Source organism: Vidua macroura, chromosome 16, assembly GCF_024509145.1.
Source record: "Vidua macroura isolate BioBank_ID:100142 chromosome 16, ASM2450914v1, whole genome shotgun sequence".
Lineage (NCBI taxonomy): Eukaryota > Metazoa > Chordata > Aves > Passeriformes > Viduidae > Vidua > Vidua macroura.
In genome coordinates this window covers 7,960,360-7,986,240 of record NC_071586.1, presented here as the reverse complement: position 1 = coordinate 7,986,240, position 25,881 = coordinate 7,960,360, and the positions used below count along the sequence as shown (strand labels likewise).

The window sequence follows — 25,881 nt, the reverse complement described above, 5'->3', positions numbered from 1 at the left end:
GAGACCACAAGCATGCAGTCTTTCTAATTTTAGTCATCTGGCTTAGATGCTCAGACTCCCTATATAGGCAAAAGAAAGGAATAAGCTGCTCACTTTGACACCCTGAACTACCTCCCGAGGCTTCTCCAACTACAGAGGGAGCCCAAGCTCCCAAATTACACAGCAGAAGTTTGTGTCCAAACACTCCCTCCCCAGGGGAAAACCACACATCAAAAGTCACAGTAATAAGTTTTGGATCATGAAAGACAAAGGGAAAGTCGATGTAGTTCTTAATTAGGAAAAAACAAAAGCCCTACTTGGTTCCAGCTCTCTGAGCACTCAAGGACAATCACGGGCAGCCACAGCCTTACAAAAGCAGGTTTAGTAACAAACAACAAACAGCTCTAAGCAGAGGCTGAGTCACTTGAGCTCTTAAACCTCTGTGTCTTGGCAGAACTGAAAGCCAGGATAACTGAACTTACCTCTTGGTCTTTGACCACTCTTTTGCCCAATTTCTAGCCAAACCTGGTACTATTTCCTCTGATTTGTCCTCTTTATTTAATGACCATAAATCCTTGGCTTCCAAAGGGTTCCGATAACCCTGAATCATCAGCCTGTGTTAGAAGGAATCAGCAATATAAATTTAAGAACACCAGAAATGTTTGTGTCTATGTAGAGACAGATATATAGATACAGCTGCATGCAGCCCCAGAAGAGAGGCAGCTCTCCACAAAGATGCAAGCAAGCATTAGTGCCTGCAGCAACACAGGTCCAGATGCTAACATACACCCTCCTGTCTTTTCTGGGAGAACTAGACACCAAAACATCTAAGGATCCAGGATATGCCACTGCATTCAAATTCCAGGGAAAATAAAACAAAGGATGAAGTGATCTCATTTGAAAATCAGCCAGGCAATTAATATTCCCATGCCTAGCAAGTTTCAAAATCTTTATTAGCCTTTAATTTCACAAAGCAATTTCTTTCATCTAGCTTTCTGTTGGAACTCTGGCCAAGTACCAGCCACAACTATACACCAATATTATTTTACATGCTTCTGTGATTTAACTCACAAATCATACAGCATAAATAAAATTAAGTTAATGGGGAAAAAAAGAGCCTATAGGACAAAAAGAGGCAATAGTTTTCAATGTCTTAGTTTCTAAATATAGCAATTTCTCCTTTCTTATACTTCCCAAGGAATTTTTTTTATTATATTCCTTCATCAAAAACATTAAATACAGACTGGCAAAATTTAAAATTACAAAGACCCTAAAAAGAAAGTAAAAAAAAATAATCAAGCTTTTTTAAAAATTAATTTAAGCTAGCTACAAAACAACCAACCAAAATTATTGTTGCATTTTTATTGCTAATTTAGCTCTGAAAGCAGGATCCCGAAGTGCCATCTGACTTGAACTGGTGATTTATGCAACAGCTTGATCTTACCCAGTGATCCACCAGAATGTGATTCTGGAGAGGAAAGAAGCACTGAACTCTGGACATGGATTCTAAAGGAGAGAAAAAGGAATCAATCCACATACAAAATGATTGCAAGGCCAAAAGAAACAAGCAAAGCAGAGGAGATGTTTTTGAAATTCCTTTTGTTTACAGTATTTTTTCACATTACTAAAACTTGCCATTTATGCTGCTGAGAGCTTGTTCAGCAAGCACAAGCACAGCTTCAGGGCTGTCAGCAGGCTCCACCACTGGGACACAGGAATAGCAGTGCTCCATATCAACAACACAACAAACAGCTGAAGGAATTGCAGCAGCCAGGGGAGGCCAGACAGTGCCTCCAGATGTCCTGGTCAGTGCCTATGTCAATGCAAGGTAGGCTACCTTCCATATGAGGGCACAAATATGTTAATAGGGCAATCATGAATGAAACAGTTCTCCTGTTCTAGCAGTGAAGTCTTGGGAGTCCATTGACACAGATGCACAAATTAATAAAATGTGTAACACCCCAAAACCCCCCTTAGGAGTCCTGTATCTCATTCATCAAATATGTGTGGGAAACTGAAGTATCAATACATTCCTAATCTGGCTGGGTTCAAAGAGCACAAAGAAAGGCTGAGACAATTTCAAAGGTATGAAAAGTTCATTTACTGGCAGAATTTCTGTGCACATTTCTCTCATCCCTCTTTCAGAGCTCTGAACAGCATCTAAAGAATGCTAAAACCTCTCCTTAGGCACAACAAACCACTGGTTTTACCATCAACCATAGCTGAGGCAACTCAGTCTATCTATAAAAGTCACTAAATGTCATTAAAGTACTGCAATTAACACAGCCAGAGCCAAGTGTTTCCAACATTTGCCATTTTTAACTCATGTTTGTGCAGCCTGTACTGTGCTGTCCTGCACTGTGTTCTAACCCAGCTACACAAAACAGAGTCCTGCATTTTCTCTTTTTCACATAAATTTTTCTGCAACCTTTACAGGGAAAAATAAAAGTATGTATCAGAGAGATGCTTTTGTTTTTTTGAAAGGGGATAAGAGTTTCACATTTACAAAGTATCCAAACATTTGCAGTAAAATGATGGGAAACAAATCCAACACCCTCAATTAGTGAATAAATAAAAGTTTTTAAAGTCAGAGAAGGGGAAGGGGGCAAAACTTTCAGTGTTCAGCCACTCCTGCTTTCCTGATAGACAGATTTCTACTTTAGCAAATACAGGGAATACTTTCAACTGCATCAATATGTAAGATTCAGAATATTTTTTACATTAAGTGCTGTATTGCTTTTTTCCTTTATATTTTTTTAAATCTACTTGCTGGTAGAAACTCTAAATTTAAAGAGCCCACTAAATCCTGTCCTACCAAAAACTGGACTTGGTTTGCATAAAGCCCAAATTTAAAACATTAAAACATGTTAGATTACTTTTAAAATACTACTACTTTTGATAAAATTAAATAGTTATCACACAAATAATTAATAATCCTACTGACTTTCATGCCAGATAGAAAGAAGACAAGTTTTAACAAGGCTAGATTTATGTAATATAAACAAGATACAAAACACATTGCCTAACTTCTATATACATCAGCATCTACATCTCAGAAATTTCACTGTAGTTTGCTGGCTTAAATAAACATACACTAAAATTTTACTTAAGGCTTTCAGACATTTCTGGTTTGGAAATATTTGGCAAAAGGGCATAAAGCAGAATTTAAGGCTGACTAACATGACTTCTTTGCTCTTTTCCCCAGCAAAATGAAAGGTTAAAATTTGAAGTCTGCCCTGTTTCCTGAAGACATTCTAAATTCCTAGAAATACTCAGAACAGAAAAACAAACCACTCTGGTCTCAAAGCACCTTGTAATTATTACAACCATGATCAAAGAAGAAAACATTTCCTTACACCCACAATATCCTGTCAAATGCATTTAACCCCTGAATGAGATGAAAAGAACCAAAAGATGAAGAGGCTCCAAAGCCTCAGCAATCTGTTCCTCCTGCCAGGCACACACACACACAGACTGCCATGGCCATGCAGGGCACCTCTGGCAACAGGACACTGCTGGAGAAGGTAACTGTGGCATTCAGGAAGTGCAACTGCTCATGGGCCCTTTCCACAGTTACAAAAGCAGTATTTATTTCCCCCCTCACACATTTCACACCTTTCTTCATCAGTCAGTGTCACTGAATTGCTATCAAACCAGAATCAGACCTTGCATCAAACTGACATTCCTAAACTCAGCTCATCCAAACTCCAGGCAGTGCCCAGTGTCACCCCTGTGACCCAGAACATCTAACCCAGAGGGGGTGCAAGGATGATCCAGCATCTCTTGGGTCACTTTAGATCCATGCCATAAAGCTGGTACATATAATTAAGAACACATGCAAAAAAGATCATGTCTAGGTAAAATTAAATATCTACATCCAAACCACCCTCGAGCATTAGCCGCTCTTGCATCTGAGCTGGTTAAATCTTTACTTGACACAAGAGTGATAAAAACAGAAATCAAACACATCTGCCTAAATTGGAAAACTTTCCAGGTCTAAATTCTTCCCCATGTTCAAATGAAAGTGAATCCACATGCTACTGCCTACTGAACATATCAGATAACCAGGAGCACAGCATTTCAAATCACTATTTCCCACTGACTGCCAGCAGCACTACTGAATATAAATACATACAACTTACCCTTCAGGAATGCTATTCAGCAACGAGGGCAACTGTATTTCTGTGATTTTTCTTACATACAGCCCCTCCCTTCCCCTTGTTTTGCATGTTATGGGCTTCTTTTGCATCACCAAATGAAAAGCAGAATTTTAATTATTTGGGAGACTATGGCCCTGTAGCTCATTACACAGAATACTGCACATATAATACTTGGCACTTTGTACAGACTTACTCACAGGATCATTTACTGTTTCAGAAAACAAAGGTGGTTGCTCTGGAAAACAACACAGGATGAGCTCTACTAATACCAGGACAAAGTAGATACAGAAGGTGGCATAATGAAATGAATCCTCAGCACCCTGCAAAGGAAGGTCATATTCCAATTAGAAGGCTTGAGGAGTTTATTTTAAATAACATGTATGATTCAACAGAAAACAGCTTTTTACTGTAAATTCTGCAAACTAAGTGCTACACTACTCACCCCCATGCAAATTAAAGTCAATGTCTGTTTTGGTAAAGGGAAGGTAATGAGAGGGGAGAGGAAGTGAAAGACACATTTATTTTTATTCAGTCATTACCATTAAAATACAATCATGAATTTCTTACATAAAAAGTTCTCTTTAACACATGATTTGTGCCAACACAGCCCCAATTTGAAGTCAGTGTATTCCTTACAGGGACAAGACATTTATGCACTGGGTAGCAAGGAGTAATAAAAGCAAATTTTGTAATTCCCAGAATTAAAAAATTACAGAGAGCAGAATTTACATTACACTTCGTCCTACTGTGTGCAAAATTCAGAGGTTCTTTCAGTTTTTGAGACTGGGACTGATGCATAACACATAAGCCATAGAAATCAGAGCACAGGTATAGATGGACGCACACCCCCATTAAAATCTCATTCCCAACAGCTGAAGACAAAAGCTGGGTCAAAGTTCTCAAAATTGCAAATGCAGCTTAAAACTTTGAAGAAATAAAAGAGCCATTTTCAGGCAGTTCCACAATTAGTCTGATATTTGAGGTGGTCTTACTACAGGGCAAATTGGCACAAAAATATTTCACTTTGATTTTGTCCAAGCAGGAGAGACCACACCAGCACTGAACAATGTTTAAGGAAATCCACTGCACAGTCAACAGGAAGATGACAAAAACACCCAGCCAGAGCAGCTTGATAGCAAAGATTACACAAAATTTGAGTGCACTCGAGCAGACACATCCGCTTTCCCCAACAGCCAACCCAATTCTCTTGGCAACTGTTGCTACAGTTAAAATCACTACGAATTTCATGAGCATTTCAAAACAGAAGACATTAATTCTTGCTTCCTGTGCTGTTACAACCCAAGGAATGCAGGTACACTAAATGAATCATTAACTGATTTGACTGGTGTAACTGCCAAGCAACTATTCTATCACTGCAGCATTTGGGATTATTTTCAACTGAAGGAGGCTAAAAGTCACTTACCGTATTTAAGGCACGTTTTATTTTGGATATAAAAATCAGTGTTGCACATAACAATGCGATTAACCAGAAAATTGTCATTACACCAGAAGACTGGACTCCTTTTATTCTTTCATATTGTATTAAAAATGTGGCCAGCAACTGTAGATAAATAAAATGAAAATACATTCACAAATTTAGTTTTACAATATGTTATGCACATGTAAAAGGTACTGTGCTAAAGTCTGCTTGTTTAACATTTCTAACCCAGTATCTCCCAGACCTTCTAAACCCCTGAAATTTTAAGTGTAATTAAAAAATATATTTAAATAGGAAATTCTCTGTATCAGTAAAGATAAGGAGTAGACAAAAAAGGAAAAAGGAATCTGCATTAAATAGAAATAAACAATCACATCCACAAAAGTACTGTCAACCTTTACTTCTTTACTTTTCTGGTTCTATATCAAAAATCAACATCAAATTAAGGCATTTCCTGGCTAGCTCTTTTTAAAATATTTTTTTCCATACAAGCCATAACACCAAACAACACTGACCAAGTATTAGTCTATTTCTGTATTTTGTGTGTTTTCAGAGTCCTTTAGGAAGCTCTGCATCTCACTTATCTACTGCAACATGCATTTTCAATCAGCCTGACAAAAGCTTGACAGTTGCATTATTAAATGACCACAATCTACTTAACAGCTCTTGCATTTGTCACTATGTTTGAGGGCTGTTTGGGGTTTTTGTTTGGTTGTTGTTGGGGTTGTGGTGTCCCCTTGAGCTTCCAACCCTGTGATAAACCTAAGGCAACTGACAGCAAATGAATAGCAAGGCATCTCCCTTGAAATGCAGGGATATTGGTGTGAAAGCAGAAAACCTCAGCACATCTAGGTCAAAGAAGGTAGCTGGGAACACCTGTGTGACTTGTGGCTTTCAAGGCTTTCCACTGTGCCATCAAGAGATAACACACAAAGAGAACACACACTCAAGAATGTTATATGAGAGTTTGTGAGGAGATATTTCAACAATGTCCCCCCAGGTTCAGAGGTTTGTATTATCTAGGGTTGAATCGGCTCTCTTGAGTTGATTCCTCTACCCTATGCCTGAGCCAAGTTATTAAATTGATGCTAGCTCAGGCCTACCAAAATAAGACAACTGAAACTGCCTTGTGTGCTGATGTGCAACACACTGAACACAGACAGGCAAGAGTCTGATTTTTCTCTTTCTTTTTATTACAAGAAAGCAAGTATTTCAGAGTCAATATTTCACAGCTCAACTACAGAGTAAGTCTGTATATAAAGTATATAAAGGCTGCAGTGTAAAGGATTACAGCACTGTGAATAATACAGAGATGGTGTTATTGCTTACAGTTTTGCATGGACAATGGCTGTGCAGAAGAACTTACCATTGTTATACCCAATACTGTAGGGCTAATGAGAAAAAATGGAGCTCGAAAAATATTTTGACTTCTTTCCCAGAAAGAGTAGAAAAGGTCTGCCCAGCAGACTATCCACAGTATTAAGCCCAAAGCCTGCAATAAAAAAAGTGTCTTTAATACATCAATTCACAAAGATAATGCAGCACAATATATAGATGAACACTAGATGTTATGTGTTAGCAGAAGTCATAATCAGATCATATCATTTGGGCAATTCTGCCACATGCACAAAAGAAAATCAATTTAGCTTTAATTATTGAATTCCTACTAGAAGAAAAAAGTTTACTGATTTTTAATACCATGTAATTCAGTCTATTATGAAGCAGAAAGCTGGTCTCCTGAATAACAGATTGCAGAGAAAAAAACCTCTCCAATACACCACGTTATTACAGCCCTTCTTAAAACTTTGCACTTCTTCTACAGGGAAGGAAAAAACCAAAAACATTAAGTACCTATTTCACAATAGAAGTGGACTAGAACACCTGCAGCAGCTCTAGAAATGTATGCTGTGTAACTGAAGAAGCTGACAGGATAATAAATTCTTTTTATGATAGAAATAAGGGCCTTGAGATTGAGTTGCCTTGAAATAAGTCTTCTCCAGCTTGTCTTTAAAGGATTTGCATGTTTGTTGCCATGCCAGGGTAAATTTCAGAAAGCTTGATAAAAGGGCAAAGGAAACAGGAAAGGCTGGGAAATCAAACACAAGCAGAACAATTAAGTTATACCTGAAGTGTGCACAGAGGTCAAGACTGATGCTCAATACTGTGCTAAAACACAGTTAAAAGAGATTCCACTTTCCAAGAAGGCTGGTAAGTTGTGATTTCAAAGAGGCACATACCGTTTTGGCTTTGTTAAGGTTTGACACTTGGATGTACCCCCTGTCGTGACGGCGAAGGTACAGGGAGTACACTGGGAAGCAGAGCCACAGGTAAATGCAAGGAATCCAGACCAGGATTGTGTTCTGAAAGCACAGGGTGAAGTCCGGATCTTCTGAGTGCCATGTCAGATTCCAATCCTGGGGCAAGAAAACAGGCTAAGTTACAGAAACAGCCAACACTGAACTTCAGTATTTGACAATCAGAAACAGGGACTCAGAATAAAAAAATCCACAATAACAAGGCATAGAATAAAGTAAAAGGCTCACCCTTGCAGTTTGTTTCCTACTCAACAAGAGAGGATGTAAATTTACATAATTCAATGTTTTCTTACTTATCTCAACATGATTTTCAAGCCCAAAGTAAATCACCATACAATCAAACCAAAACTGATGCTCACAGTAATAAAAACATTAGCATTTTAATTTCTGGCACAAGGACTATTCACAATGACAGACTATTTAGTAGTAACATGAGCTTTCATACCATATTTATGATTGTTCTGAGTTAGGAAAATCTCTTGCAGCAAGTTTTACCTTTAAGTCACTGATCTTGCTGAAAACTTATCACATGCAAGACTTTCTCTCAAGTGCTGTAGATGTTTGACTCTCCAACAGAATAATGCAATGCATAATATTGCAGCTGTAGATGGACTGCAATATTCAACAGCCAAAGCATTGCTCCCAGGCTTCTGTTTAAAAGTCACTGAGCCCAGAGCAGCAGTCCCATGCCCAAAGGCTTGTTGACTATAGTGTTAACTTTTCAGTGGCAAAGCATTTTTTCAGGCAGTTGCAGAGCTTACACTACACAAAACACCAGTACCACTACTGGGACATAATGTCAGTAATCCTACTCCTTTATAAAAGCCTGAGCTGGTCACTGAAGCAGAGGCCATTATCCACATTTGATAGATGAGGAAACAGAACCAAAGGGAGCTGTAGTGCCTGTTCCCTCTATTCCAACATCAAAGCCAAAAGCAGATCCCTCTGCCCAGAATCACCACACTTTGATCCTTGTTTGATCCTTGTTGGTCCCCATGTTCCACTGAATAAACAGTTTCAAACACAATTACAAAGAGAACATCGATCTAAAGAGGAATGGAAGATACATTTTCCTTCCCAATTTTCTTCAATTTCTATGAGAATCAAGGACTTGATACAACAGACAGCACACACATGACACACAGTATCATTTTGCCCCTCTAATTCCCACAACATTCTAAAAATTCTTCTCACTTTGTATCATTTTTAACTTTTTATTTTTAGAAAATCTGTGAGCCAGTTCAAGGGCATTAACACTGGTAGAACATAAGACTGCCCAGTTATGTTTGCCTGTGTCTGCAGAGGGGTCACAAGTTGTTGGTGACAAGGCAGTGGCTGTGAGAAGCTGTGGGCAAGCCACACACTCATTGAGTTTCCTGACTGCATAACTCATCAGAAATTTCAGCTGAGTCATCCTTACATTTAGCCACCACACAAATGTTTTTGGCTTTCTAAGTCCCTGCTGCACTACTCCAGCACAAGAGCCAAGAAAACGTCTCATGACTCTGCAGAACAGTTTACAATTCACAAATTAAGATAGTTATAAGATCATACAAGTAAATCAACCGGATGTAATCAGCTTTACAAGAAACAAACAAAAGCACTGACATCTTTTTATTGAATAAACTTCAGGACATCTACTCACTGTTTAGAAAGTTGTTAACTTCTTTTTCCCTGTTTGGAAATGCTTGCTATAAAATGAATCTGGCAAACACCAGCAAGGTCAGGGCAGGTACCACATGTCATTGCCACGTGGCAAAATAAAAGCAAGAAGTGCTGTATGCATGACTGCTATGCACACTGGCTGGAGGATATTCTAAAAACATGCAACCTTCCATTTGACTTTCATATTTACAAGTTATCTGGAGGCGTTTGTTTCTGCATAAGAGGCAAGAGTGTACAATGTAATGATACTTCAGGGTACAGAGCAGAAAGATAGGACAAATGGGCAATTTTGGGCAAGACTACTGCTAGAATTTAACAGCAACATCAGTTCTTTCATATGTTTCCAGATGCTGTTGCTATCAAGTAGGAACATGCTTAGCTTTAAAAACACTTCTCTGTACAAAAGAAATGGCAACACACAGTGGCAGAAGCCACTTCTATTTTACATTCATTTCAGCTGGCAAAAGGCAAGGAACACGTGAGGAGAGACAGCCGATTATTTTCCTGCTGATTCCCTCAGGCTGTGTCCACACAAGGCAGTAACAGAGCTGCAGAGCCCATCCTTGCTCTGAGCATCCCATGTCCTCACAGAGCCCTCCAGCCAGGGCCAGCCGAGCTGGGTCACAGCTCCCCCGCGCTGAGCAGCAGCCAGGGCAGGTTGCAGTTAACACCAGCCCAGAAGGCAGCGGGGCCACTGCAGTGACACTCCCAGCAGGCAGGATGTGTGTGGGACACACCAGCAGCAGGCTCCCAGGCTGAACCGAGCTGGGATCACCACCAGTGGACAAAGTCAAGAGGAACTCAATCCATTACAAAAGGCAGGCATGCCCTAAGTCTGCAGCACAGCTTTAGGAGATTCCGCTGCAGCAGGAAAACGTGTCACTCTCACCATGAAACCAGCGTGCATTCACATTTAAATGACAGGTTCAGTTACACAAGTCCAGACTAGTTGTGCCAGCGGAAAGTGCATGCTTTATATAAACCCAGATTCAGTTTTGGGGTTTTTTTGGCAGTCAGGAAAGGCTGTCAAGTGAGCAGCCAGGGGTTGCTTGTTCTCACATCAATAATCCCACTTGACCCACAGCACATTTTAGAATTCTCACTGGTGGAAATGGAGAGACCCAAATTGCTTGGTTTCATGCCTGCTGTGTGCAAGTGTGCTAGAGATGCAGGCTGCCAGCCACACTGTTAAATCCACCTGCATGAACCAAACTGTGATTGAAAAGTGACTTAAAACATTACCACACAGCTATGTAAAAAATGAAATTACAAAACCACACTGGAATCTTAACATCATGGTCAACACTTACTCCTTCAAATGGAGTTTGACACTGACATTGTGTACCCACTACTTCAATATCACCCACAGAAGAACCACTTCCCTTGTTAATACCAAGATAAAGTTTCTCAATCTTATCTCCCCAACAATAAAAAAGACTTTCTGTTTAATGTAATGTTTACATTTAGTTGAGTGAAAGTAATTAGGTCTCTCAGGTACTAACACTGTAATTGCAGCTGACAACTTCCATTACAATAGTATCATCACTTTCTCACTGAAATAGGAAGTCTTACAATCTGCTAGCTCTAGATACAGGACTGAAAAATTTCCCAGGGTAGCACCTATAAAACCATGAGCTGACTGAACCACTCTCTCTCTCTCAGTGTAGGCTAAAAGCCAATGGCCTCATGGCATCTATCTAGGACAGCAAATTTCCTGCCTCTCCCCAGACAGGAGATTTGGCAGATCTGGCCGAGCCAACATATTCAGAGGAGCTGCATCAGTGCACAAGAGGAAGGGGGGTAAGGGAAGTGCAGAACAGGACCTCTCTCTTTAAGGCTGCTTTAAAGGAGCTCTGACCCTGCTTTAAAAAAAGTCCCTGATACCTGATATGCCATCTTTGTTCTGCCATTCACGTTTTGGAGTCAGATCATGAAACTTGTGCTGAGGCTCACCATTTGTCTAAGAGCATGTTCAGAAAGGAGCCTGAACAAGCACGATCATGGCACCATCTTCACCAGCATCAGATCTGCTCTGCTGTGCTCACTGCTCAGCCTTCATCACAGGGAGTGACAAGTTGGTAAGACAAGCAACAGGTATTTGTACAAGAAAAGTACTCCAGAATCCCTACAAAAGTTTTCTAGCCCAGCTTCCCAAAATACCCTGTGCAGACTGAGACCTCAGAAAAGAGAAGACACCATGCCTCTCCTTCACTTCAAATTCTGAAACCTAAGCTTTATTCTTGAAGTATCTTAATGTTGTCAAAGACAAGATTGTTAGAGCAAGAGGTGGAAAAGTTACAAAATATAATAATCACATAATAAACAAGGGTCCTAAATTTTTTATCATGTATATAAAGAATATTTAGGGGAGGGAAACACCAGTGTTTCTAGTGATGAGAAAATGCCCTTAATTTCTCATAACGTTTTCTATTAGAAATGGTTTTAGCAGGTTATAAATGGTTTTAATGGTTTAAGTTCTCAACAGGAATTACTTACATAATGCAGATTTGACTTGTTAACACAGACAAGGAAAAGCCTCTACCTTCCAACAACTGGTCCTGAACTTAAATCAGGTGTCTGTACCTCCTTGTCCCAAACATATACATGAGTATTTCCTAGCATTTACAAAAAGTTGAGAACCTTTATTATAGAAAGCACTGCATCAGCCAGAACTATGTATTAAAAAAAAAAAAAAAAAAAAAAAAAAAAAAAAAAAAAAGGCATATTTTGCTTTGCTTTTTTATTCCCTTTAGCCTAAAATAAGAAGCAGGTACTAACAAATTGCCAGAGAAAGGAGCACCTGCAGCTGTGGAATTCACAAGAGCTGAGCTTTGTAACCTAAGAAGCTGAAAGCCACCAAACTATGGCTATTTTTTTGTGCCAGAGAAACATATAACAGATTATATTAGAACTTGCAAAATTAAAATTTAGCCTCTCTACAGACACTGCATTTCCATACCCCGCCATATCTGCAAGTACCATGACAAAACATTTGGCCACTTGACAATAAAATATTTACAACGTCTAGTTTCAGAAGCTAAGAATGGTTTTTACCTTTCTGCAAAATTTTCACTGAAATCACTGTTACCTAAAAGGATACAAGGAAAAGATTCCTGCTCTCATCTCCTTCTTGCAGCAAACACAGGGCTTCTGCTTAATAATGCAACAGCCTGTACCTTGAGTTCAAATCACTGAGAAGTTTGCACACACCTGGGTAATAATCTTACCAAAGGACTAACAGCTTAAAAAAAACAAAGTAACAGCTTAAGTTAGGATAAACTGTATCTGAAGGTACCACAGGTGCAAAGAGTGAGAAAACAGTAATGCAAGGAATTCTGACTCTATTAAAAGTAAGCTAAAGGTCAGTAGGCTTTTTAGAGATGTGACCCAGAGTGACTTCAGCCAACCCTGGCTGACCTTCACTCGGTCCCAGTATAGCACAGTGTTTCAATGTAAACTGCATTGTAATTGCATGAAATGGCACAAGTTACTCAGGCATTTTGCCACGTTTTTTCCCTCATTTAACTTTTCTGAGCAATTCTGAATTGCCAGCTGTAGAATGGCAGGGACCTGTGCAGAAAATCCCCATCAACAACAGATTAGCAGGCTTAATTTCCCTGTTTTTCCCTTAAATTGATCTATTCTGGATCAAGGGATATCAGTTTCATTTCTAATCTACATTTAATTTTTCTATGCACATTTAGACCACCCTTCTTCATAAATGGAAGAAAGCTGACAAATAACCCTCTGGTTTTCATTGCTAAAAAACACAACAGCCAAGGCATGAGAATTGTGCTATCTGCTGTTAATCACAATAAAGCACCATTTTGCATAAAGGTTTTGTTGTTTATCACTCTGCTACTCCCCTGTTCCAAATTCTGTGCACATATGGCCTTCCTGTGTCAGCGAATATAAGCAGTTTTGTGATCTGCACACTCTTTAGCAGAGACTAAACTCCTGGCTTTTATCAAGCTCACCCAGTACCCTCCCACAGCACCCAAGTCCCTCCCTAGCTTTGCCACAAACACACTGAAAAAGCACTAAGGACATATCTTCTGGTGCAAAGAGCTGCAGGGTTCCAAGAGACGTGCCAATTTGCTGCCTATCTGATGTGTGACGGCATAAGCCACAGATCTTCAGAACATGAAATTGCTCCTTACATAAGAAGACTGTTTTTTCTTCAGAGGTCTATTTCAGTAAAACTACCAGTGTCTTCATAAATAACATAAGCACAGCAGCTGTTTGTGTCACACAGTATCACTTCACAAATGTCATTTAAGAATTGCAATGCATTAAAGAAAATTAATACTTTTTTTTTTCTTAATAAAATTCTATCGAGTTACATTAGGGATCTCTCCCACTACAACAAAGCCAACCAAATACAAAACATAACATCTTTGAAAAACACTAAGAAAATACATTTATTTAGGCAGACAAATGTGCCCAAAAGCCTCAGACAGAACTCTACACAACGGCAAAGGAAGTAAAGCCCAATCCCTCCAAGTTGATCCCTAGATTTTGTGTATGAGGCTCTGCCTCAACTTCACTCAACCCAGTCTGTTCTTCTGTAGTTTGTTTTCACACAAAAAGAGCTAAACCTGGCACAGTGTGTGGATACCACTTCTTTACTAACAGCGAAGAGGCTTCACAAAAGCTCTCTGAACAAACAGGGAAGAAACAGGCCAGGGTTTACAGCTTGAATCATTGCAGGACTGTAGTTTTCAAAACAAAACAGAGAAGCTGAAAACTTGCTTTTCTCCTAGAAGTGAATGCAATTACTCACTTTCAATCATTTCTCAACAATGAAAAGCCCAACTAGAAAACTGTGGGAAAAAATTCTGCTAAATTTCCACTGAAATAAAGAACTTCTATCAAAATTAACTTTAAAAAACAAAGTGTCTGTCTGTGAACAACACGATAGGAACTTGTATTTATATAAACCATTTATGTCACATTCCCTTAAGTGTTGGCAAGAAACTCAAAAGTTTCAGATGCATATTTCCCACTTCTTTTTCATAAAACCCTATTGAAAGCTTTGAAATATCAAAGTGTCACAAAAACTGTTAACCTCTTCCTTTAGCAATTTCAAACATGAAAAGACTTCTCTAAGCATGATACTGGAGAGTTTACAAGCTCTGAAAAACACTGAAACCAAGATTTTATTCAAAGAAAAACCAGCAGATTATTTCAAAATGCACATGCACTGAGACCATGCACCAACTGTGCATGTGTGGATATCTCCAGACAGTCAGGTCAGGAGGCCAAAGTGTACAGTGGGTTCTACATCTGCTGTGACACTTATCCTGCTTACCTGGAGCCACACTGCTCCTCACCCTGCTTTACCTCTGCCTTTTTGTGCTGCTATTGAAACAAGGTAGGCTGTGCACAGACAGCAGTGATATTCTAGCCAAAGCTATCTCAGTGTGTCAGGTCACAAAGTTTTACAGATTGAAAAGGCCCTTAAATTCACTGAACTGGAATGCAAGTAGTGCACTTCAGTTTTTCAAGCTTTTATTGTTGTCAACAACTATCAGTAAATAGTAACTTCATCTTGCACAGCTGTACCTTTCTTTATATTATGGATGGAATATTCATTCCAAGATACTCAGTGATGGTAGAGCAAGCAAGGATTAACTGTATTTTTCCAAAAAGGGAATCTAAAGGAAGCAAGATGCAGTAAAGTTCTATAAAATAACTATCTGCAGTAAAATCTGATTGCACAGCACACTGAGTAGTGTGGGCATCCTTAAATTCAGAGGGTTTTGGGAAAGTTGTAAAAGGTAGGTCTTAGAAACAGCAGAACTGAAATTAGAGTGAAGCAGTAGCTACAGGATTTGTTAGTACCCACCCTTCCTAACAGGACTCCCAGGACAACTTGTTGCTGTGTTGCAATAAGTAGGGACACAGAGATAGGTTAGACAGTGAGAAAGAAAAAAGAAATAATGGAGTGAAGAAGATGGCAGTCTTCCTTGGGTTCCTGACCTTTCAGAGTAAGTACTAAATAAAACAAATCTGTTTAATTCTCAGACAAGAACTTTCAACAATAACATTCCTTGGGTGTGCAAACAAGAAAAATCCTGGCCAGCAAAGCCTAAGAAGATTAGCATACAGTTTTAAGGGTCCATTACGTGCTTTCAGCCACAGTCTACCCCACAATTTAAAACTGAGTTGCCCACAATTCAGGATCACCTTTAACGGAAAACACACAATCTCCTTGAAGCTGAGCTTGCCAGAAACCCCTCTGCTCCACTAGCGAGGCTTCAGGACCAACCAAAACAGCTGATGCAGCCACCACAAGAACGCAGCAACACGTGCCACTGTGTATCCAGCTATCACCCAGCTCTGAGAAGCACAAGAATGCAGTCCAGAAGCCAGGAAGAACAGCAGCCCAACCACAGGACATACCTAGAACCCCAGTAAACACTGCATATACATAGACAATTTCTGAAAATCCACTAGAACTTCACCTTTAAAGAGCAGCAATAATGGAAATGTCAGAAAAAGCAGCAGCCAGAGTACCCATAAGCACCCAAACTGGCATTTCTACTCTCCCCTACTGGGAATGATGCAACAAAGTGCAACCAGACTGTTACTTATGAAGACAAGTTCAGCATGAAGGAAGATTTTTCCAGACACATCTAGCCCTCACTCAAATGCACAATTATTCTTCTGCAGGATCAGAACCCAGAAATCAAACAACCATACCCACAGGATGTGGGATCTTAAGCTGGAAGAAATGAAAGGCGGGCTCCATGTGATTTGGAGAAGGATGACAAATCCCAAAACACTGGGAATCAATGCAACTAATGGAAAAAATGTATGGAGTTGTTTTTACAAAAATACTAGAAATTGCTGTAATACACATGAGAACAGTTTTCCTAATAAAAAAATCTGCTGCCAAAAATCCTATATAAACTGGTTGCTTCCAACTTCCCTCTGTGTAGTTCTTGTATCTACCTCATGCTACAATTCCACAACTCAAAGAATGAGCTGGCAGCTCTTTTTCATAATTCTACTTCTCTCTCAAGTCAGTTTTTCCAAAAACTCATTCTGAAACATGTATTCTTTTAAGTCCTTCAAATGAAAAGTCTCATTCGAGGCAAGAGAAAAAAATATATATATAATTACAACTCATAATTTAGACAGTTCTGAAAAACCTGAGAAATAGCAGAAAAGATATATTAGTATAAGCAATATAAAAGCAAGTTAGCAGAGTCACTTTTGATCAGCTGGAAAAAACTAATTGTCTTGGTCTTGATTATTTTAAAAATATCTACTCAGTTATATCCTAATGGTTCTTGAGATAAATAGTACAATTGTATCTATTAAGACATCTGATTCTATTTTATTTTTTCACTAGTAAGGCAAGTCATTAGCTCAAAACTATTTGGCAAACATCTGATGAATACACAAGCAGTTCTCTTCCCTATGTTGACTTCAGTAGCTCTCACTCCACATTTAATTTCCTAACTTCCAGCTCCTCCCCTCCTCCACGCAACCTACATACAACCAGTTTGCTCCTGAGATGAATTTTCACTCCGGTCCTGCTCTCCCTCGCTGCTGCAAGGAGCCGCGTGTCCCCGCACAGGACGCCGTGTCTCAGCTGAGCAAGACCCACCGCAACGTCCCCACATCGCTCACCTGTGCACAGCTGCCTTCCAGCTCACGCACAGCACCTGCGCCCACCACTCTTCGTTAAGGAAGAGCGAAAATACCGCTGTACAAACGTGCGATAAAGCTGCAGAAAGCGCTGGTCCGTGGCCTCCTTCAGCCGCTCTCGTGTGACGGCAGCCGTCGGACACCGTTATTGTTGTTACCCGCACGGCCCCGAGTAACGCAGCCGAGCGGCCAAACGCGTGGGCAGAGACCTGCTCCGGCCACTCGGGAGCTCGTTCCCAGCGCTGGGCAGGCACCCCCTCGCCAGTTCCCTCTGCGAGCATCTCCCTGCCGGAAATCCCGCACGCGAGGCGAGCCGGCGCCCGCTCCGCGACCCGGCCGTGGGGACATCGCGCCCAGGCGGAGACCACGAGCCGCCGGCACGGCCCGGCGCCGCCGGCCCGCGGCCGCTCCACGCCGGCGCACGCCCGCACGGCCGGGGCGCACCGCAGCCCCCGCGCTCTGCCCGGGGAGCGCCTGCACCGCAGGCTCCCGCTCCCCCGCTGCCGGGCGCAGCCCCCTCGGGCTCCGTCACCACGCAAGCCCCACCCGGCTCCCCACCATCCCTCCGTGCCGACACCGGCAGCCGCCACCGAGCCGAGCAGCTGTGGCCCCATGCCGCCGCTCACCCAGAAGCGCTCGGAAGCGTCCGCGCTGCAGAGGCTCTCGATCCCCATGGAGCGCGGCGAGGCGACCGCGGGCTCCCGCGGCAGCGCTTCCCCGTCCACAGCTCTCCGGCCCGAGCGGCGGCGGGCGGGGCCGGGCTGGGCTGGGCTGGCAGCGCCAGCTCGGAGCCCTGATTGGCTCCGCGTCACGGGGATGCCGAGCCCGGGGCCGCCGCCGCCCGCGCTGCGCAGCCCCGCCGAGGCGGGGCGGGGGCGGCCGGTCCGCGCCGCGTGCGGGCACCGCGGGTGCGCCCGCAACGCCGGCGTGGGCGCGTCCCGCGGGGCCCCCAACGCCTCCGCAACCAGGGCGGATGATGGGCCCAGGAGCTTCGGCCAGAGCCTGACGCGTGCCTTCGTTCAACGCAGAAATGCCCCGCGCCCCCGGCAGCGTACCCAGGGCGGAATCGCTTCCCCCGGAGCGCTGCAGGCGCGCCCCCCTGCCCGGGTCAGCTGCCCAGCAGCCTCCAGGGTCCTGCGCCTCGCACCCGCACCGCACCTGCCCGCCGGGCTGGACCGGAGCCAGCGGTGGGCATGACGGTATCTCCCTCTCCGTCGCACTGCTCTGGCCCCTGGGGACAGGGTTCCCACGTGTCCCCCGAGGAGAGGTACCGCAGTGCCCCGCTGGCACCCGGGCCCCGCAGGACTGAGCCAAGGCGGGGTCCTAGGGGAAGGCCCCAGGGAAAGCCTAAGCTCACCTTCAAATAGCTCACTTCTCAGCGTGAACCAGTTGCACTGGTTTCGATGCCCTTAACTAGTTCAAGTTGACTAGCACAAACAGAACCAAAAGAACTTCATCCACAACCAGGTTTGCATCAAAATATGCAGTAGTTGAGCTGACTGACGGCACAGGCCTGTGGTTGCATTGGGTTGTGTCTCATGGTGTCTTCACATCCTATTTAAAATGCACCAGTTAAATCCAGTCAGCTGGCCTGACTACTGTACCAGACTAGACCAGCTGGAGTATGGTGGAACATATGTAGGAATGGCATTGCATGCTGCAGGAAATAGCAGGGTGGTTCCATAGTACTCTACAGTAACATCTGAAATCTTTAATCACACAAACCTCAATTTAAAATCTTCTTGTCCATCCAGGGCATTCATGGTAACAGACAAGGTTGTTAAAAAGAGACAGATCTTGTTTGTTTAATGTGTAACTTCAAAGCAAGCATTGCACATACAAAAAATATATCACAGACTGCTTCTTTATTCACCTGCACTTTCAGAGCTGCCGTTTCAGGGCTGTGCTAGTGGTGGCAGATTGTCCATCCTACTGCAATATTTCTGGTCTGTCCCCCCGGATCCCACATTCTCAGGGTGTCAGGTCGAAGAGCAGCAGCAGCTGAGGCCAGCCCACCCAGCTCCCATCTGCATTGATGAATGGAGCAGAATCATCACAGAAAGATCAAACCACACACGTTGGGTGTCAGAAGTCCTACGAGTTTGTCAGTTTAACCCATACTTTAATTCAATTAATGTTAAATTCTTTAAAGTATTGCAACAGAACAGCTACATGTTCAAGTATTACTCCCTTTATTTTTACATGCAAAAGACAATAAATAAGCATTAAGTGAGGAGTGTCTAGAAAGATACATTTTTTACCCACATATGTTTTTCTCAAGATATTTCTGTAAGCTAAAAGACAAAATTTAAGTTTCACATTCCAAATACTTTTCTTTCAGCCCCAGACTGTCCCAATGTCACCAGTCGTCATGCTCCATGTCAATGATGTTTCTCCTCAAATAATGATTCTTGGATTTCCACCTCAAAGTAGTTCTCTTCCAATTAATTCCATTAAACACAGTCAAAATACAGAGTAAATAATTAATGTGAGAAGAAGCAAAAGAGTTCAGAAGAAAAATGTAACAGATTCAAAATATTTTTTGTGGAGGAGAAAAACCAGAGCTGACACAAGGCCAAACTTGCAGAGATACAGAACCAAGATCTCAGAGTACCAGAAAGTTACTGAATGTGGATTTCACAAATCATTGTTGTAACAGCATCTTTTAAAACACAGATTAATACAAGAAATAGAAACTGAAATCTTGTCTAAAAAGGATATTCCCTTGCAAGCAGAAAAAAAGAACAACACAAAATTCTATATGATTTTTTTTTTTTTTTTCAGAATACAAATTGAAGCAGGACAGGAAACTAAAGCAGTGTGGAAAACTGCAACAACTTATCAATGGGAAATCAGGTGTGATGGAAGAGTGACTCAGAGGTCATGGAGAAGTTTGGAAGGATGCAGAGAAACATGTTAGACTGTGAAAATGCTACAACATCAAACATTAGCAGCTGTTCGTCCCCGGAGTCACGCTGGGGATCGGGGCAGCGGGCTCAGGGTGGCCAGGGGCAAGCACTGCTCTGACTCACTGACAGTGACTGCTGTGCTTAGGAAACACACTGGCTTCACCATCACTTCTGATTTTCCTAAATTTTATTTATTGGCCTCCACCAGAGATGCTTTGGAAGACTGTCATATAAATATTTGCTTTGAGAGGAAATGTAAAAAGCAAACAAAACAAAATAATCTAACAACATCTCCAACCCCCACACTTAACTCTTGTCTTAGGCTTTATTGCCTAAGATAACTCACATTTTCCTTCAAGCCCCAGCAGACAATAGCAAATCCAGTTTGTTCACCCACACCGGCTGCATTTCCTTTGGGAAATACTTAATGCATTGACAAAATAAACACTCTTGACTCATCCCAGCAACGGGGAGCACACACACAAGCCTTCAGACACGCCAGAGATCCTCAGGCTTGCAAAACACCCCGTATAGAGTTACATTTTGGCAAGTCATTTTCATTAGAAGCTCAGCTTTGGCGAGTCCTTTTAATCAACAGCACATCTGTCAGGGACTCGGTGCAAAACTCCTCCGCTGCACACATGGAAGAAATTCTCGCTCATTTTCCATGTTTCCTTCCCCGATTTTTGCCAACCTCTGAAATTACAGAAGGAGAAAGCATGGCAACCCTGACACTCGGCCCAGCTGACGGGGCTGGACAGCAGGACACCGAGCGGTAGCTCCACGGGCAGCGCGGAGGCGCTGCTGATGCTGGTTATTCTATCCCGGCACGACCTGGCCCGCGGGCCGCTGGCAGCAGAGGGGTCCCCCGGGGCTCCGCTCCCTGAAGGGCCGGGCGGGAGCCGCGCTGTCCCCTCACGGAGCTCCCAGCCCCGCGCTGTCCCCTCACAGAGCTCCCGCCGGGCCCCGCGCTGTCCCCTCACGGAGCTCCCGCCCGGCCCCGCGCCTGCGCAGTGCGCGCGGCGCCATCCGGGTCCCGACGCGGCCATGGCGACAGTGGCGGAGCTCAAAGCAGGTCGGGGCCGGGGCTGGGGCCGGGCTCGGGGATGTCTCGGGCCGCCGGGAGGGCAGGAGCGCGGTTCGGCCTTCCGCGGCCACCCGGAAGGTGTCAGAGGTGCCGCGGGTGCTAATGGAGGCCCCCGACCCTTGACACTGCCCCCGTCCCTTGACGCTGCCCCCGTCATGCACTGTGGGCTGTATTTCAGTATTAAACGCATTTTGGTGCAGTAACATTCTATTTCTTAAATTGCCAGAATATATGCTTGCGACTTAAAAAAAAAATGTGTTTGTGACTTTTCTGAAGGCTTAATTTTATCTATGACGTGCCTGGGTACAGGCACGTGCACAGGTGCAGATACCTTATCGCTGTCGCACTGCCGTACGCCAAAACTCTGCTTGTATCGGGGCTAATTAATGCTGCTGCTTGAATGCGTTTGGCTTTAAATGAACGCGCCTTTTTATGGTGATAGTTTTAAAGGACACACTGGAAAAAAGAGGAGCTCTTGCCCAAATCAAAGCGAGGATCAGAGCTGAAGTGTTCAATGCCCTGGATGACCAGAGCGAGCCGCGGCCGACGCTGTCCCGGGAGAACCTCCTGCTCAATGAGCTCATTCGGGAATACCTGGAGTACAACAAGTATAAATACACAGCATCTGTTCTGACGGCAGGTATTGGCCATGAATTTGTGTCATCGCTGTAATAGCAATCAGTGATTGTTTGGTTGAATAATTCCACTAATAGTATGGAATTAGTAAGTGTGACAAGCTGCATAATCTTATCTTCCCTTGGGAATTAACAGGTACAACCAACCTCTCCACAGCTCTACTTGCAGCATTAAGCCAAATCACTCCATTAGTTTTCAAGAAAACATACTCTCTTCTCCTTTACCCTTGAGGTAAATTCTTTGACATGGTAGTTGATGCAAGGGCAAGAAAACTTGATAACAGCCTGCAGACTCAAATTTCTTGACATGCCTGAGAGTAGTTTAGAGAAAGAGTTGTTTGCCTGATGAATTTATCTTTATACTTCTTTAATATTTACTTTAAACTTCTTTAATATTTTTCTTAGATTCTTTAAGAGTGAAGATAAAAACTGTAATGTGATAGTGTAAATTACCTGTGATTCAGACCTGTGTGAATCACTAATGCTTGAGTGACTTCCCTGGAATTACAATACAATTTTAGTTATTAGTAGTCTAAAAGGGAGGTGTGTGCTCTCATGATATTTTGAAGTCTTCCATTAATTGGTGACATTTTTCTTACTGGTGTTAAGATTCAGGGTTTTTCTTTTCCAGAATCCGGCCAGCCTGAAGTGCCCTTGGATAGAGAGTTTCTTGCCAAAGAGCTGAATATAGTTGAAGATGGAAGTGGAAAATCAGTGTAAGGAGAAATTTTGGAATGCACAGTATGTTCTGTATATTCTATATTCTTTATGCCCATATATTTTTCTCTTTAGTGTAATTATAAATCACATATAGATGTTCTCACCAGCTAAAATGTGGCTGATGCCACGTGTATTTCTGATATGCTGGATTCAGCTTCAGGATGCCAAACATGGAGCCATTTTCAGACATACTCCAAACTAACACTGCATTCTGCCAACACTGTGGCATTCTCCAGACAGTGCCCTTGTGCACCAAAGCACAGCTCTCCTACCAGTACAGTCTGCTTTCTTCAGAAAGTAGATTTGCTCTTTGCATATCTGTGAGTTGCTGTGTGGAGCAATAGAAAGATTACTGTGAGATTAGACATAGATTCAGAGTGCTCCAGTAAAGCTGCATTAATGACCTGAGGCTGCAGCAGGTTCAGACACGTTCAGCATTCTCTGTAGCTTGTGCTGTCTGAACCTGTCAGGAGCTTAGGAAGAGGCAAGTTTGAGATGTGCCCTGGTGGACTGGCCTATAGCCCACCAAAGTCTGATGTGTTGTGAGTGTGTGGATCCTTCTGATCCATGGGTGAGAATGTGGATCTGTGCTCCTGTGCTAAACACACCCCAGTTCTTCACTTGCCAGGGGAGCTGAAGTTCAGTGGAGAGTGTCTCTTAGTCTGAGCTTTTTAGGGCAGTGTTGGTGTTCAGGGGGAGCTTAGGTCTGTGCTTATTTATGTAATGGTGCTTGGATGTGTTTTAAGTCATTAAAGACATATGTACATATTGTAGAAGTAAACATTAAGATCTAAGAAGTCCTGAGGGAAGAGTGTATTTTTAATGCTCAGTATTTCACAGACTTTACAGACTACTTGTGAATTTCTTCCTTAAGCAGACCTCTCCTGTATGGAATTCTCTCTCATTTCTTACATGGTGGTAAAGAAGAAAGTACCCAGAACATCCATCCAAAAGTGTCTTTGCTGAATTATCCAAAGCAGAACCTTGGCAAACCAGCTGCAGAGAGAAATCAAAAAGGTGTGTGCAATGTTATTTTTGCAGAACTTTTATCTGTGACCAGATTTCCTATACCATGGATATGCTTATAATAGCATAACCATGCAGCTGGACACTGTGCACCTCCTTCTCTGTGCAAGGAGTGCTTTATCTGACACCAAATGGCTTTACCTTTTCCCTAAAAGTTCAACTGGCCAAACTGTACTCCCTTATATTATTACAAACCTGAAAAAGGTCAGCTAGAGACAGTCTCGCTATATTGGGAATTCAAGACAAGATTTTAACCTAAATTCTCAATAAAATATAGTAAATAGTGTGCATATCTCTGTTTCTTATCTGGTCTAACCTAATTTCTATAGAAAGTTCCTAACGCTTTAGCTGTCAGTTCTTTACGAGGGCATAAACTTCTTCTGAGAACATAATTCATATCCTATTTGCCACAAAAGCTTAAGCCCAAAGTTCATTGCTCTATAATAAACACTGTTAAATCTTACTTGCCTTTTCTGGTCTGCTTTTGGACTGGTTACAGTTAATGCCACCTAAACTAGAGAGTGGAAAGGTTCATTGGTCCAGCTTTTTCCTTCAAAGAGTCTGCTTGGCATATTGCTTCATTTTTTACCGTGAAAATTTATTACTCTCCTGTTAATACCATGAACTGTTTGGTTTGTATCCAAAAAATTTCAAAAGTGTGAAGCCTGAGATCTTACTGACATCTAAAAAGGGTGAGAAGTACTAACAGTCTTTTAACAGTTAATTCACTGAGACGATGATGTTTTTCTTCAGCCAGAAGAGGGGGCTGAAGAAACAAAATTTCCATACCAAAACTGCTATAAATTACCTCTTTCTTAGAAAACAAATACTCCTATCAGAAATTTCTCCATTTTTAAAACAAACTGAGTATATAGGAGAATTGTTTTTAAAGTAACTTCTGTTTCTACTGACTCTGCAGGGTCACCCTGCCCTGTTGACTCCACTGTAACTTCACATGGAGATTTAATTGATTACAGTTAGTTACAGAACTCGGCATCAATCATAACACACAACAGCACATTGCTGTTCTTAGAACTGAACAAAAACATAAAAGTTTTAAGGCTTTGAACCTTTACATAAATATATTCTGAAATTACTTTCTGCACGTGGAGTATGTTAGTTGAGACCTAAAGGCAGTGGGTTTAAAATACTAATTATCCAACTCTTTTCATTAGGCTGCATATTGAGGTAATCAAGTCCATTCATAAACTCAACCTGCCAAGTCTCTTATTTAACATCTAGCTTGCTTTTCACTTTAGAAACTGTCTTGTTTATTTAGATGTATGAGCATCCCAGCAGACTGGGGATCTGATAAAAGGTGTGAAATATGGTGTTTCTTTACCTCATTCGCTACAGCTGAGTTGGAAAATGTCTGAAATCTAATTTCAGGAATATAAAGCTTTTATCTCCTACAGCTGCATGGAAACATTTATCTGTAAAATTTCCTAAATTCCCTAGGATGATACTGTGCATCGAAGTTGATCATAGTAGAAGATAACACACCTTGGACCTCCAGATGCATGAGAATATTTTTGTCTGTGTTTCATTTCCAGACAGAATTCCAGAACCAGGAAGGATGGCTGGCATGAGCATCAAAGAGCCTTTTATTTTACAAAGTATAAAGAGATGATGTCTTTCATTTTCTAATTTCTCATTTCAAGGTCTGTCAGATTTAATTTAGGACATTCTTCATTGCATAAATTTCTCCAATAAATCCAGTGGGACCATTTTAGCTGGTAACATCTACTCATGAGACAGGATGACAAGGTCATACTTACTGTCAATTTTAAAAATGTTAGCAAAGCTCTCTTTCCTTAGATAGAAGGAAAACTGTATAAGGACTCATTAATTAGTGCATCCTGTGTCTAGAATTGTACCTGAATATACTGAGTTTATCCAATAAATTTTTATATAATAACTTACAATTTTTACACTTATATATTTGTGTGGTTTTCCTGTGTTTCTGAATAAAATTTTTCAATTTTATTCTGTGTGGTATTTTCAGAGTGTTCAAACTAAACATTTTAATCATTCTTTTTAAAAAGAAGCTGCAACTTTCAGAGAAGTAAGGGAAAAGAAATTCTAATAGAAAAATTGAAGTGATTTAGAAGGATAGTTGTTTTTAATTCTCCAGAAATGGGGACTATATTTATCTTCATTCCAGCAAACAAACAAGAGTAAGTTTTTTCCATCTGGAGTTGCTATAAATTGTACAGTGTAACACTGGGTATATGGGAGGTGAAGGAACTTCTGGGTTTTTTTTCCCAAACAGCATGAAACTCTAAGTC

General features: G+C 41.8%; 2 protein-coding genes across 4 annotated transcripts in view; one reads left to right on the top strand and one right to left on the bottom strand.

The window, feature by feature from the left end:
• Positions 1 to 17,965, bottom strand: part of ABCC1 (ATP binding cassette subfamily C member 1) — a 46,175-nt gene extending 28,210 nt beyond the window's left edge. For both annotated transcript variants that reach the window (XM_053991971.1, XM_053991972.1), the window contains exons 1-7: positions 17,843 to 17,965; positions 7,815 to 7,991; positions 6,944 to 7,069; positions 5,563 to 5,700; positions 4,337 to 4,459; positions 1,424 to 1,485; positions 462 to 593 (exon numbers count right to left, since the gene is read on the bottom strand). In XM_053991971.1, coding sequence (XP_053847946.1) covers positions 462 to 593; positions 1,424 to 1,485; positions 4,337 to 4,459; positions 5,563 to 5,700; positions 6,944 to 7,069; positions 7,815 to 7,991; positions 17,843 to 17,890 — 806 coding nt within the window. In that variant the 5' untranslated portion in view covers positions 17,891 to 17,965. The remainder of the gene's footprint in view (positions 1 to 461; positions 594 to 1,423; positions 1,486 to 4,336; positions 4,460 to 5,562; positions 5,701 to 6,943; positions 7,070 to 7,814; positions 7,992 to 17,842) is intronic.
• Positions 17,966 to 20,565: 2,600 nt separating this feature from the next.
• CEP20 (centrosomal protein 20) lies at positions 20,566 to 25,579 on the top strand. Of its 2 annotated transcripts, none has more exons than XM_053991978.1 (5): positions 20,566 to 21,200; positions 21,655 to 21,852; positions 22,479 to 22,563; positions 23,442 to 23,584; positions 25,147 to 25,579. In XM_053991978.1, the coding sequence occupies exons 1-5, from the start codon at positions 20,933 to 20,935 to the stop codon at positions 25,221 to 25,223; spliced, it is 771 nt and encodes a 256-aa protein (XP_053847953.1). In that variant the 5' UTR covers positions 20,566 to 20,932; the 3' UTR covers positions 25,224 to 25,579. The 2 variants fall into 2 exon arrangements, with proteins under 2 accessions (XP_053847953.1, XP_053847954.1); XM_053991979.1 differs by having other exon boundaries at positions 20,567 to 21,200; positions 23,445 to 23,584.
• Positions 25,580 to 25,881: the final 302 nt, after the last annotated feature.

Excerpts from the sequence above, each read along its gene's own strand:
- CEP20 (XM_053991978.1), top strand. The coding sequence starts at position 20,933 with ATGCTGGTTATTCTATCCCGGCACGACCTGGCCCGCGGGCCGCTGGCA. Across the intron at positions 21,853-22,478 it reads AGCATCTGTTCTGACGGCAG|AATCCGGCCAGCCTGAAGTG; the intron begins GTATTGGCCATG and ends TTTCTTTTCCAG. Across the intron at positions 22,564-23,441 it reads GATGGAAGTGGAAAATCAGT|CAGACCTCTCCTGTATGGAA; the intron begins GTAAGGAGAAAT and ends TTCTTCCTTAAG.